Source organism: Dipodomys merriami, unplaced genomic scaffold (genome assembly GCF_024711535.1).
Source record: "Dipodomys merriami isolate MVZ:Mamm:240054 unplaced genomic scaffold, mDipMer1.0.p SCAF_55, whole genome shotgun sequence".
NCBI lineage: Eukaryota > Metazoa > Chordata > Mammalia > Rodentia > Heteromyidae > Dipodomys > Dipodomys merriami.
The window spans coordinates 9,119,382-9,132,238 of record NW_027206124.1 but is presented as its reverse complement, the minus strand read 5'-3'; the positions used below and the strand labels follow the sequence as shown (position 1 = coordinate 9,132,238).

At 49.7% G+C, this 12,857-nt stretch overlaps 1 protein-coding gene across 7 annotated transcripts in view; it reads left to right on the top strand.

Moving 5' to 3' along the window:
- Nucleotides 1-12,857, top strand: part of Ppara (peroxisome proliferator activated receptor alpha) — a 51,546-nt gene that overhangs the window by 33,048 nt on the left and 5,641 nt on the right. For all 7 annotated transcript variants that reach the window (XM_069999833.1, XM_069999832.1, XM_069999830.1 and 4 more), the window contains 5 exons: nt 1,559-1,787; nt 4,590-4,750; nt 5,725-5,863; nt 6,798-7,000; nt 10,791-11,238. In XM_069999833.1, the coding sequence (XP_069855934.1) occupies nt 1,580-1,787; nt 4,590-4,750; nt 5,725-5,863; nt 6,798-7,000; nt 10,791-11,238 (1,159 nt within the window). In that variant the 5' untranslated portion in view covers nt 1,559-1,579. The remainder of the gene's footprint in view (nt 1-1,558; nt 1,788-4,589; nt 4,751-5,724; nt 5,864-6,797; nt 7,001-10,790; nt 11,239-12,857) is intronic.

Sequence of the window (12,857 nt, the reverse complement as noted above, 5' to 3'; positions counted from 1 at the left end):
ACTAAGCAAGCATGAGTTCCCAGTTCAAAACTCCTGTCGTGCCAAAACAATTGTTTAAAACGGCAGCCAGGGGAAAGGCAGCCCAGGCTGGCCTACCTGGGCATAGCGCCAGGAACAGCGTGAATCCCCTGCATTGCCATGGGGGAGGGGCGTGGCCAGTGCACAGCCCCAGGGCCCAGCCCCCACAGCTGCAGTGGGCCCACTCTGGAGGTCACAGAAAGTCATGGAAAATACCAAGTGAGAGTCTGGTGAGCCGGGTGCCGGTAGCTCACACCTGTAACCCTAGGAAGCTGAGTTCTAAGGATTGCAGGTCAAAGCCAGCCTGGATAGAAATATCTGTGAGACTCTTATTTCCCGTTAACCAGCAAAAACGGTGAATGTGGAGCTGTGGCTTACGTGGAGCTGTGGCTCAAGTGGTAGAGCACTAGCGTTGATCAAAAAAAGCCAACCTAAGGCACTGAATTCAAGTCCCAGCACTGGCACACACACACACACACACACACACACACACACACACACACACACACACCAACACAGGAAGGACCACCATGCTACCCTGTCACCTGTGGAGAGTAACTGACCACTTGTCTGCTCATTCATGTCCAGCCCTGTCTGCAAGCCGCCTTCTCAGGTCTCCCAAACGCAACTAACAACAGAGATTATACAGCATCCACGGCCTTGTGGGTAAGGAGGGAGTGGGTGTGCACACTTGCTGTGTGCTCTGCTCTCTTCTCCCTGGCCCCTCAGTCTGGGCCCATGGCCTCCCGCCCCCCCCCCCTCGGCTGAGCCCTGTGAACCTGCCAGCTTGCTGCAGCCCTTCCTGTTCTTTTTGCTGGCACATGTTCCCCAGGCCTTTGCACAGGCCACTCCATTCCCAAGGCCCCTGCCCTGCCCTGGTCCACAGGCCTTCCTGCAGGCTCCTCACTCTGCCCTCCAGCACGGATTTGATGGGTGGGTCCCCACAGGTGGCCCCACTGGTCGGGGGCTCTGGGTTTCTGTCTCTGGCTGGGTCTCAACACCCCCATGTCAGTGGTGTGTACAATCAGCCAGGAGCACGGCCCCAGCCCGACTACTCTGGCTTCTCCCTCATGGTGTTGTTTAGAGATTCTTTGGGATTTCTTTTTTTTAGTGTGCATCTCGAGAGTTAAGCCTAGAAAAGATAGTCAGCCCCATTAACTCTTACATGGGAAGTGCAGGTGCATCTTCAACACAAATGCGGCTGTCAGCTGGATGCTGGTGGCTCACACCTATGATCCGGCTCCTCGGGAGGCTGAGATCTGAGGATCGTGGTTCGAAGCCAGCTCAGACAGGAAAGTCTGTGAGACTCTGTCTCCAATTAACCACTAAAAGCCAGAAGTGGTGGAATGCCAGCCTTGAGTGAAAAAACTAAGGGTCAGCACCAGAGCCCTGAGTTCAAGCTTCTGTTCGGGTACATGTGTGTGCACATGCTCACACACACTCACACACACACACACACACACACAAGGATGCTTTCATTTAAGAACATGAATGAGCGCTCTTGCCTGTCCGTTCACACCTGGTGTCTCTCCCTCCACAGAGGTCCGGCTCCATCGGCATCATGGTGGACACAGAAAGCCTGATCTGCCCCCTCTCTCCGCTGGAGACAGAGGACCTAGAAAGCCCATTGTCTGAGGAGTTCCTACAAGAGATGGGAAGTATTCAAGAGATTTCGCAGTCTATTGGTGAAGAAAGTTCTGGAAGCTTCAGTTTCACAGATTATCAGTATTTAGGAAGCGGTCCAAGCTCAGATGGCTCTGTCATCACAGGTAAGTGCTACTTCCTGGAAAGCCCTCCACTAACAGGGTTGTCCTTGAGAAAGCAAGAAGTTACACCTTTAAAAAAATAACCTGGGGCCAGGAAGGTGGCTCAGTGGTAGAGCACTTGCATGAGGCCCTGGGTTAGAGTCCTCAGCACCACATAAGCAGAAAAAGCCAAAAGTGATGCTGTGGCTTAAGTGGTAGAGCACTAGCCTTGAGCTGAAGGTCTGAGGGGCAGCGCCCAGGCCCAGAGTTTAGGCCACACTACTGACAACAATAACAAATAATAATCTAATGTAGCCAGGGGCTGGTGGCTCATGCCTGTAATCCGAGCTACTCAGGAGGCTGAGATCTGAGGATATCAGTTTGAAGTAAGCCTGGACAGGAAAGGCCATGAAACTCATCTTCAATTAACCAACAATAAAACATTTCTGGAAGTGGAGGTGTGGCTGAAGTGGTAAAGTACCAGTCTTGATCAAAAAGCTAAGGAACCGCAGCCAGGTCCTGATACTGGCACAAGCCCTAATACTGGCACAAGTAAAAATATAGTAATCTGGTGTGTGCACACACATATGCACACACCTGTGAAACCATCATCACCCTCAAGAGTGTCCATCAGTCCAGAAGTTGCATGTATCTTTGGTAAACCTTCTTCCTGCCCTCAGCTACCCTGTCTCCCCCATAGCCACAAGTCTGTTTTCCATCCCTCCTGCTTACTGTATTTTCTCTAGGACTTTATATAAATGTAAGCTTGTGTTCTAGCTGGTCTCTTTTATTTGGCTGAGATCTGTGTGCTCGGTGGCACACCTCGGTAATCCACTCGGTTATTACTGTCTGGGTGGACCATTGGTATTTGATTTCTTCTCTTTTCTTTTTTCTTTGTGTCCCAGACTGGGGCTCAGACTTGATACCTGATGTTTTTGCTCATTGGCTAGAGCTCTACCAAATGAGCCACACCTCCAACCCCAAGGGTTGAATATTTCTTTCTTTTTTTAGACTGCTGGTGTCTTATACAGGTGCCTGTTAACGAACACTGGCGTCCCTGCCAGTCTTCGGCTGTGATGGATAGAGCCTCGGGAAACTCACACACATGGGTCTCTGTAGGAACACCCGCCCTGGTTTTCTCTTGCACAGAAACACATTTTAACTTTTCATCATCTTTGGCTACACACAGAGAACTAAAATGGATTTTAGACAATAATCTAGTATCTTGCCTGTGCCCTTGCTCAAGTTACTAGTTCATGTAGTAGCTTTGTAGAGATTCTTTGAGAATTTATATAATCAGATTGCTTGCTGCAGGGACCCTCTTTTACTTCTTCTTTTCAAGATACATGTCTTTTTTTTTTAAGTTGCTTTTTGTTTGGTTTGGTTTTTTAAATACTTAGGCCCTCAAGCTCACCTGACTTGCTTGTCAACTGGTATTCTAACACAGGAGCCGCACCTCTGGCTCTGCTTTGTGCTGTTTTGGAGGTGGAGTCTCACAGATTTTTCTGTCCAGGCTTTTTTAAAAATTTTAATTCAGGCATTGATGTTTGATTTTAAGAAATACTTTTTAATGCATCTAATAAGATGATCTAAATATTTTGCATTTTTTAATTTGGTAATATCATGGATGATAGTTTATGAAGATTAAGCCAACCTTGCATTCCCATGAAAAAATCTTTCTTGATCACTCTCATATACCACTTGAGCCATGTATCCAGCTCTGCTTTTTGCTAATTATTTTGGAGATGGAGTCTCTTGGACTTTTCTTTCCATCTGGTTTTGATCTACTGCCTTCCAGATCTCAGCCTCTCAAGTAGCTAGGATTACAGACATGAGGCACTGGGATACAACTTGTATTTGTATTCAGTTCAAAATACTTCATAACTTATCTTTTTTTGGCAGGGGGGGGGGGTCCAGTCGTGGGGCCTGAACTCTGGGCCTGGGCGCTGTCCCTCAGCTCTTCAGCTCAAGGCTAGCACTCTACCACTTGAGCAACAGCACCACTTCCGGGTCTGTCTTAGTATATGCCACAGGCAGAATGTGTCAGTAGGTGCTGGGCAGTGTTCTGTGGATATTAATTAGATCAAGTTGGTAATTACCATGCTTCAAGTCATTCATATCCTTGGTGTTCCATCAACTTGCTCTGTCAGCTATTGGAGGAAGTGTTAACATCTCATCTGTCTGCCTGGGCTGGCTTTGAGCCTCAGTCCTCAGATCTCAGCCTTGTATTCAGCAAGGATTACAGGTGTGGGTCCGCAGTATTTGTCTTGCCTTTTCTTATTCTTACAGAAAGTTCGTATTTTTTGTTATTTTCTTTTCTTCCTCTATGGACAATGCTTTGGATGTTGCCTTAATCTTTCCAGCTTTGGAGATGCAGTCTCAGTATGTAGTCCAGGTTGACCTCATAGTCACAGTCCTCCCACCTTAGCCTCCCAAGAGCTAGAAGTACAGGTGTGCACTACCACCCCTGGCCTGCGTTCTGTACCATTCACTGAGTTAACAGTTGCAGAAGACCTGGAAGCAAGCAAGCAAACAAAACAGCAGAGTTCTGTGTAGGGTGTGTGGAACATGGTGAGGGTCTAGTAAGACAGGCTCTGTGCAGAACCAGAACTCAGGACACTGGCCAGCGGGTGTAAACAGGGGCCTGGGAGCTGAGGGATCCCAGCATCACGGCAGTCAGGGCACAAGAGAGCCTGATTAGGGAGAGGAGATGCAGGACAGGTCCTGTTCGTGAGCAGATGCTCTCCCCCCATCATCTCCTTAAAGGTTGGTTCAGATATAGGCAGGGCACCTGGGATTGTCCATGTTCTCTTCTTCTGCCCATAGACACCCTCTCTCCAGCTTCCAGTCCCTCGTCAGTCTCCTGCCCTGCCGTGCCTGGCAGCACAGATGAGCCCCCGAGTGGAGCACTGAACATCGAGTGTCGGATCTGTGGAGACAAGGCCTCGGGCTACCACTACGGAGTCCACGCGTGTGAAGGCTGCAAGGTGCGAGGCCCCTGGGGGAGGGGCCCACTGTGCCGGGGTGCTTGGACCTGACTCGAGGGTGGCTGCCGTCACGAGGTCTCTGCAGAAGGGCCCAGAAACCGACCTCTGTCTGTGCCGGCTAACTCCTCTCTGGAGTCTAAGGCAGATCACTCTGCTGTATGTTGTAAGTGACTGATAGAAATGTGTCCTTTAAAAGAAAATCAAGGATGGGGGCATGGCTCCGGTGGTAGAGTACCAGCCATAAGCACGTAAGCCGAGTGAGTGTAAGTCCTTCCCACCTCCCGCCACACGCACACATCAGCAAGAACTAAAAAGGAAAAGACCCACAGTCAACATAAACTCTTTTTTTTTTCTGTGCCAGTACTGGATCTTGAACTCAGGGCCTGGGTGCTGACCCTTAGCTTTTTCTACTCAGGGCTGGCACTCTTCCACTTGAGCCACAGCTCCACCACCGGCTTTCTTTTAACAGTTTATTGGAGATCAGAGTCTCACAGACTTTTCTGCCTGGACTGTTTCAAACTGTGATCCTCAGATCTCAGCCTCCTGAGTGTCTAGGATGACAGGCGTGGGCCACCAGCTCATCATCTCAAGTTTTCTTTTCTTTTTTTTTTTTTTTTTTTTTTTGGTCATGGGGCTTGAACTCTGGGCCTGGGCGCTGTCCTTGTGCTCTTCAGCTCAAGGTGAACGCTCTACCGCTTAAGCCACAGCTCCACTTCCAGTTTTCTAGTGGTTTTTATTGGAGATAAGTCTCACAGACTTTCCTGCCTGAGCTGGCTTTGAACCGCAATCCTCAGAACTCAGCCTCCTGAGTAGCTAGGATTACAGGCGTGAGCCACCAGCACCTGGCAAGACCACCACTCTCTAAATGTAGTTAATTGAAGAAGAAACAACAAATGGGCCCAAGAAAGCTGAAGTCAACTGTTAGGAGGAGTCACTGGTGTCCGTGTCCCTCATAAATGGTGCTAATCTCCCAGGGCTTCTTTCGGCGAACCATCCGGCTGAAGCTGGTGTATGACAGGTGTGACCGCAGCTGCAAGATTCAGAAGAAGAATCGAAATAAGTGCCAGTACTGCCGCTTCCACAAGTGCCTGTCTGTCGGGATGTCGCACAACGGTAGGTAAGGCTGCCCGGCATGGCGTCCTGCTCCGGTCCTCGGTTTACCTTCCTTGTTCAGCCACATTTAACCCAGAGGTCCTCCTCTGACCAGAAAAGCCAAGGAACCCATAGCTGGGCCACCGTTGGCTGTGGTTAGAAGCCTCATAGTAACACTTTTCTGTCAGAGGTCCCAGCCCCCCAGGCCCAGTAGCTCATGTCCTAACCACTCAGAAGGCTGAGATCTGAGGTTGAGGCCAGCCTATCTCCAATTAACCAGCTAAAAAATCAAATGGCAGCTGGACACCAGCAGCTCGCACCTGTAATCCTAGCTACTCAGGAGGCTGGGGTCTGAGGATCGCAGTTTGAAGCCAGCCCAGGCTAAAAAGCCAGGTAACCTCCAATAAACTACCAAAGGAAAGCCAGCGGTGGCGCTGTGGCTCAAGTGGTAGAGCGCTAGCCTTGAGCATAAAAAGCCCAGGGATAGCACCCAGGCCCAGGCTGGGCACAAAACAACAACAGAACAAGGCAACCAGCCCGTCGGATGGCAGGAGAGCATGTTTGAACGGTGTGGTGTCTCAAACATTTGCCATCCTATGAGTTACCTTGTATTCAGCCAAGCCTCCTCCTACATAGAGGTAAACTTAAAATGAGTGCTTTATTGAGGAGGGGTGGGAAAAGAAAACCAGCATTACCATACAGTGCATACACCGGCCATCCTGAAGTTCCTGGGGCCCCTTCGGCTCCCAGGCCTGTAGGTGTGCGGCCCTGTGAGCTCTGATTTTAACCTGCTAGAGAAGGCTTGCATTGCTTGCGATGGGGTTTTCCTCTTGCCCTCAGGAGCAGGGTGCTGAGTGCTGCGTCCTGTGGGACTTCCTTGCAGTCCCAGGGCCTCTCCCCACCTTGCTCATCGCTATATGTCTCCACTGTCCCCACCTCGCTCCTCCCCCAACAGCAATTCGTTTTGGGCGAATGCCGAGATCTGAGAAAGCAAAGCTGAAGGCAGAAATCCTTACCTGCGAGCATGACACGGAAGGGTCGGACGCCGCGGATCTCAAGTCTCTCGCCAAGAGGATCTATGAGGCCTACTTGAAGAACTTCAACATGAACAAGGTCAAAGCCCGTGTCATCCTGGCAGGAAAGACCAACAACAACCCGGTAGGTCCTCCGCTGCCCCCTGGTGCGGGGAGAGCAGTACTTACCCCAAAGGGAACCCCCAGACCACGGACACACAAATGGCTCCCCCTGACCATGTACGACGTTGCTTAAGAGCAAATCCTATCTTCCTCTTGAGCTGGCCTCTGAGCTCCTAGCAACCAAGTAATTATAATGGCAATGTAATCGATATCCCAAAATAACCTGGTTAATACCTTACCAGGTACCAGGGTGTTTCTCTGAAGCGCCTTTCTTTCAATGTCTATTTTAAGGATGTAAAATAAAACCATTCACGTACACACACACACACACACACACACACACACACACACACACACACACACACACACACACACACACGCACACACACACACACACACACACCCTTCCTCCCACACCTGCTTCCCTTCCGCCCTCCCGGGGCACCCACCACCTTCCCTCTCCATCAGGAAGCGTGCCTGTGACGCAGGCCTTGAGAGGACCCTTGGCTTACAGAAACTTCATCATCTCTCTAGATAGTTCTGGACCTTTCCAGAGGGCCCCAGGGCCCTCCCCTCATCACCTGCCTGGCTTATGCCCACAGCCTCCACCTGCAGTTCCCCACCCCCCGACGCCATTGCAGGAGGGGGTCAGGGTCACCTTCAAAGAGACGCCGGCCCTCATTGCTGCGTGAGGACCGTCCCTGGGGGCGTGGCGCGGCAGGTTTAATTTGTGCTAATGACTAGCTCCAGCATTCCTTATATGGGAATTAAAAGCTGGAATTTGTAGTCACAGGAAAATAAAGGCTTTCACAAGCTGCTTACGCTTGTGAACAAACCAAACCCTTCTTTTACCGAGCCTTAATTCTTCAGTGAATGCTCCAACTAAATAGGCCATGACGTTTTAGAAATTTTAGCAAGTACCATGCATGGTAGCCTGACGGCGCACAGTTGGAGCCTTTCTGGATCCCAGGGGTGAGGGAAGGTGACATCTTGATTTTGCATGCGTGGTGGCCCGATGGCGCATGCCAGTTGGCGCCTTTCTGGATCGCAGGGGATGAGTGAAGGTGACATCTTGACTTGCCACTTTGCCTTTCTGTACTGGCAGTAACTAGCCCACAACTTCAACTTGAGACCTTAAATCTCCCCCTTGAACTTTGAGAATTCCAAGCACTGAAGGGTCACCTTTAATCCTAACGAACACTGCTCTTTGATACTCATTTGATTCCCTATGGGCTTTGCCCCTTGCATCTCCATTAAGAGCCACAGAACTCTTGGGGAGGAGGAGCCTGCTGTCCCTTGAGACCCTCCCCCTTCCCTCCCTCTTCCCTCCACCTCCCCCGTGAGGACAGCACATGTATGAGGAAAACAGAATGGCTGCGTGGTGAGATTCAAGGGCCTGCTCTGCCACACACCACCAAACAGGGCTACTTGGGGACAGCCTCAGGGGCAGAGTCCCATGGGGAGACGCACCCCCCTTCCTCCCGCCCAGCCGCCGCCGCTGGCCTGCTTCCCAGAACTCACTGCTTCAAGGAGAGGCCCATCTCTCCTCTTCCATCTGTGTCCAGCCTGGGCAAGGCCCCACTGGCAGGGCAGCCCCACAGGCCATGCTGTCCAGAAGACTGTGTGTGTCTTATATGACGTAGGAGGCTGAGATCTGAGGATCGCAGTTCACAACCAGCCCAGGCTTTCCTAAGTCCATGAGACTCTTAGCTCCAGTGACCCAGCAAAATAGCTGGAAGTCGGGCTGTGGCTCAAGTGGTAGAGTGCTAGCTATGGGCAGATGCTAAGCAAGAGTACAAGGCCCTGACTTCACTGAAAAAAGGCCCCCCCAAAAGCCTATTATTAGGGAGAGCAGAGCGGGCTTCAGCCTTAGTAGTGCAATATTTGGTGCTCAGTGACTCACACCAGGTCCCAGCCCCAGCTGGGCACCAGCAGGACGTCAGAGGCTGGTGGGGGAGGGAAGAAGAATCAAGAACGCGTGTAGGTCAGTGAGTGGAGGAATTGCATGAGCGTGGTGAGCGTGGCCTTGGGAGCCAGGGGCCAAGGGGACCCGGCCACCTTCCTTCCAGGGCAGGAGTTGGCGCCAAGCTCCAACTGGAACTTGGGCCTAAGTCAGGAGGGAGACAGGCAGGGCTGGGACACAGAGGCAATCCTTGAAGAAAACCCTTTCTAAGTCCTCCATGCCCAATTAGGAGTTTTGTCCAGCTCCGTGTTGCACATGCTGCTCTGTTTAGACACCTCCAGGTGCATGTGTGCGCACTGCAGATGGGTTTGTGCTGGCTCCTGGAGATGCTGTTGACCATCCACAATGCACAGGACATCCGGCATGCTTTGCCACTGACAGATGAGTCTTAGAATGGCTGCCAGGAAGAATCAGAAATAAAACCTCCTAGATCACAGTTCAAAGCCAGCCAGGCCAGGACAATCCATGAGACTCTTATCTTCAGTTAACCAGCAAAAAGCTGGAATTGGAGTTGTGGCTCAAGGGGTAGAACACTAGCCTTGAGCAAAAAAAAAAGCTCAGGGATGGTACCCAGACCACAGAACTGCCACCAAAGAAAAAGAAGAGAAAAAGAAATAACACCTGGCCATCCATCATTGAGCTGAGTGTACATATGTGTGCGTGCATATGCACGTGGTGTGCTGGGGCGTGCATGTATGCACGGGGTGCCTGTGTGCATAGACCCCATGTGAACCAGGCAGGGCCGTGGGTTCCCCCTTTCCTCTGCTTGCCTGTTGGTGAGAATCTGAATTCTCACCAGCTCTCTCAGTCACAGCAGACCCGTGCTCCCTCTGGGACCACCCATGTCTTCTAGATTTTTGGGGGGAGGGGGGTCCGGTCATGAGGCCTGAACTCTGGGCCTGGGCGCTGTCCCTCAGCTCTTCAGCTCAAGGCTAGAGCTCTACCACTTGAGCCACAGCACCATTTCCAGCTTTTTTCTTTTTACTTATGTGGTGCTGGGGAATTGAACCCAGGGCCTCATGCATGCAAGGCAAGCGCTCTACCACTGAGCCACCTTCTCAGCCCCATAGATTTTTTTTATTAATACTTGATTTTTCATTTTCATTTTTATTTATTTTTTTGTCAGTTGTGGGGTTTGAACTTTGGGCTTGGGCGCTGTCCCTCAGCTCTTCAGCTCAAGAAAAGTGTTCTACCACTTGAGCCACAGCGCCACTTCCAGTTTTCTGGTGGTTTATTGGAGATAAGAGTCTCACAGACTTTCCTGCCAGGGCTGGCTTTGAACCACAATCCTCAGCTCTCAGCCTCCTGTGTTGCTAGGATTACAAATGTGAACCACCCATATCTGGCTTTTAATATTTTTAAATTTACATATTCAATGTGCAGAATGTAAACCAACCAAATCAGAGTATGAGCATTTCCATCTTCTTAAACATTAATGTTTTTGTGTGAAGTGTTCTAATTGCTCCCTTCGTGTGTGTGTGTGTGTGTGTGTGTGTGTGTGTGTGTGTGTGTGTGTGCTTTACCACTTGAGCTACAGCTCCACTTCTGGCTTTTTTGGTAGTTAACTGGAGATTTCTCCGCCCAAGCTGGCTTTGAACCTCAGTCCTCAGATCTTAGCCTCTTGAGTATCTAGGATTACAGGGATGAGCACCATTCTCCTGGTTTGTCAGTCTTTACCTTACTGGCCTATCCCGTTAGCTCTCCACAGTGAGCACTGTATTCGGTATACATTTGAATTCTCTACAGCATGAACTTGGGGGTTTGGACACAGTAGCTGTTTGTGAATCTGCAGGTAATGGAGATAGCAGAGTGCTCTGCCCCAGGCTGACTTGAGCCCCTTTCTTTGTAGCCATTTGTCATCCACGACATGGAGACCCTGTGTATGGCCGAGAAGACACTAGTGGCCAAGATGTTGGCCGACGGCATCCAAAACAAGGAGGTCGGCGTCCGCATCTTCCACTGCTGTCAGTGCATGTCGGTGGAGACCGTCACGGAGCTCACAGAATTCGCCAAGGCCATCCCAGGTTTTGCAAACTTGGACCTGAATGACCAAGTCACGTTGCTCAAATACGGCGTGTACGAGGCCATATTTACCATGCTGTCTTCTCTGATGAACAAGGACGGGATGCTGGTGGCATACGGCAACGGCTTTATAACTCGGGAATTCCTGAAAACCCTCAGGAAACCTTTCTGCGACATCTTGGAGCCCAAGTTTGACTTTGCCATGAAGTTCAACGCACTGGAACTGGATGACAGTGATATCTCCCTGTTTGTGGCTGCTATAATCTGCTGTGGAGGTAAGTGCTTGATTTAATCTGCCGGTGTCAGGTCTCCTACAGGCTCCGCTCTTGAAGAACTCGTAACTGTCGCAACGGTGCCAGCCTGGGCTCCGTTACAGTCAAGTGGGCACTGGTAGGTAAGGAGACAGCTGAACCTGAGTTGCCGCAGGGTAGAATGATGTGAGAACTGCTTTCATATTGTATAGTAGAATGTATGTTGTTAATGTATATATAAACACATGTGTACATTATGTATATATTTACAATTGCTACTTAAACTCCATTTCTATTACATCTAATAGTAGATGAACTAGTATTACCAATATAGAATTAGTATTAGAATAATTACAATACATTGTAATTAGCATTGCAATTAGTATTATATATTAGTAATACTATATATTATTTTGATTAGTATAGTATATGTACTATATTATAGTTATGAGAATTATATTGTACTATATGTACTATATCATAGTACAAAACTGTGTAGTATATCATAGTACATAACTATGTACTATATTATAATATATTCTAATTTCAACATACTATTAATATTATTATATCATATCTACACTTCCGATAGGATGTCATAAAGTACCATACTAGTGTTAGCATAATACCACCACTGCTGGCTATAATTATTCTAAATCATAATGAAAAATATTGGCCCCTCTGGAAGCAATCCTAAGATTCACTCTGCCAGAGGAGACAGAGCCGGGCCTCTCTGCTCACGCTGGCTCTGTTCCCCAGAACTCTGGCTCAGCGTTGCGTTTCCTTAAATAGCCACCTCAGGTCCAGGAAGGTCATTTGCCTACTGTAAGCTCAGCGTCCTTGCTAAGCCTTGGTGGAGACTTACGGTGGCCGTGCCCACCCCCTACCAGAAGACACACTGTCCTCTGTGCCTCCCTCAGCCTGTGTTCTGTGTCCCTGTTTCCTACCATCTGGCTGAGCCCTAGTCAGACGGAAGGAGCCATTCTCCAGCATAGAGTATGAGAGAGCAAGGCAACAAATCATTTGTCATTGTCCTTTTCATAGGATCAAGACACAGCACAAAGGTTATAAAGCAAGTTCAGTGTGTTTCTGTACCACAGAATCCTGTGTAAACTCTGTAGACAGAAAAATTGCCTGGTTGGGTAAAATTAGGAGTGGAGGAGTTTCTAAATTTAAGAAAAATCTCTTTCAAACTTAGTACTAGCTGAGAACTGGTGGTTCTTGCCTGTAATCCCAGCTACTCAGGAAGCTACGATCTGAGGGTCGCAGTTCGAAGCCTGCTTGGGCAGAAGAGTCCATGAGACTCTTATCTCCAGTTAGCAAAAAGCCAGAGTGGTCGCATGTCTCAAGTGGTAGAGCTCCAGCTTTAAGTGTGAAAGCCAAGCAAGAGCCTGAGGCCCTGAGCTCAAGCCACAGCACCAGCCCCGAAACACCACCACCTTAGTGCTTACGTATTTCACAACCAACAACAATGCAGATAGAACTCACATCACTGGCAACATGGAAAGTCACAGTGATGGCTAGGGTGCTGGAGGAAGCATGCTGCCATCTGTGGGGCGGGGGACGGGCAGAAGGTTTGGGGCCGAGAACCAGGACCCACAGCCTCAGAGGGTTTCAGGGCGCCCCGCGCTCCCCACTCAGTC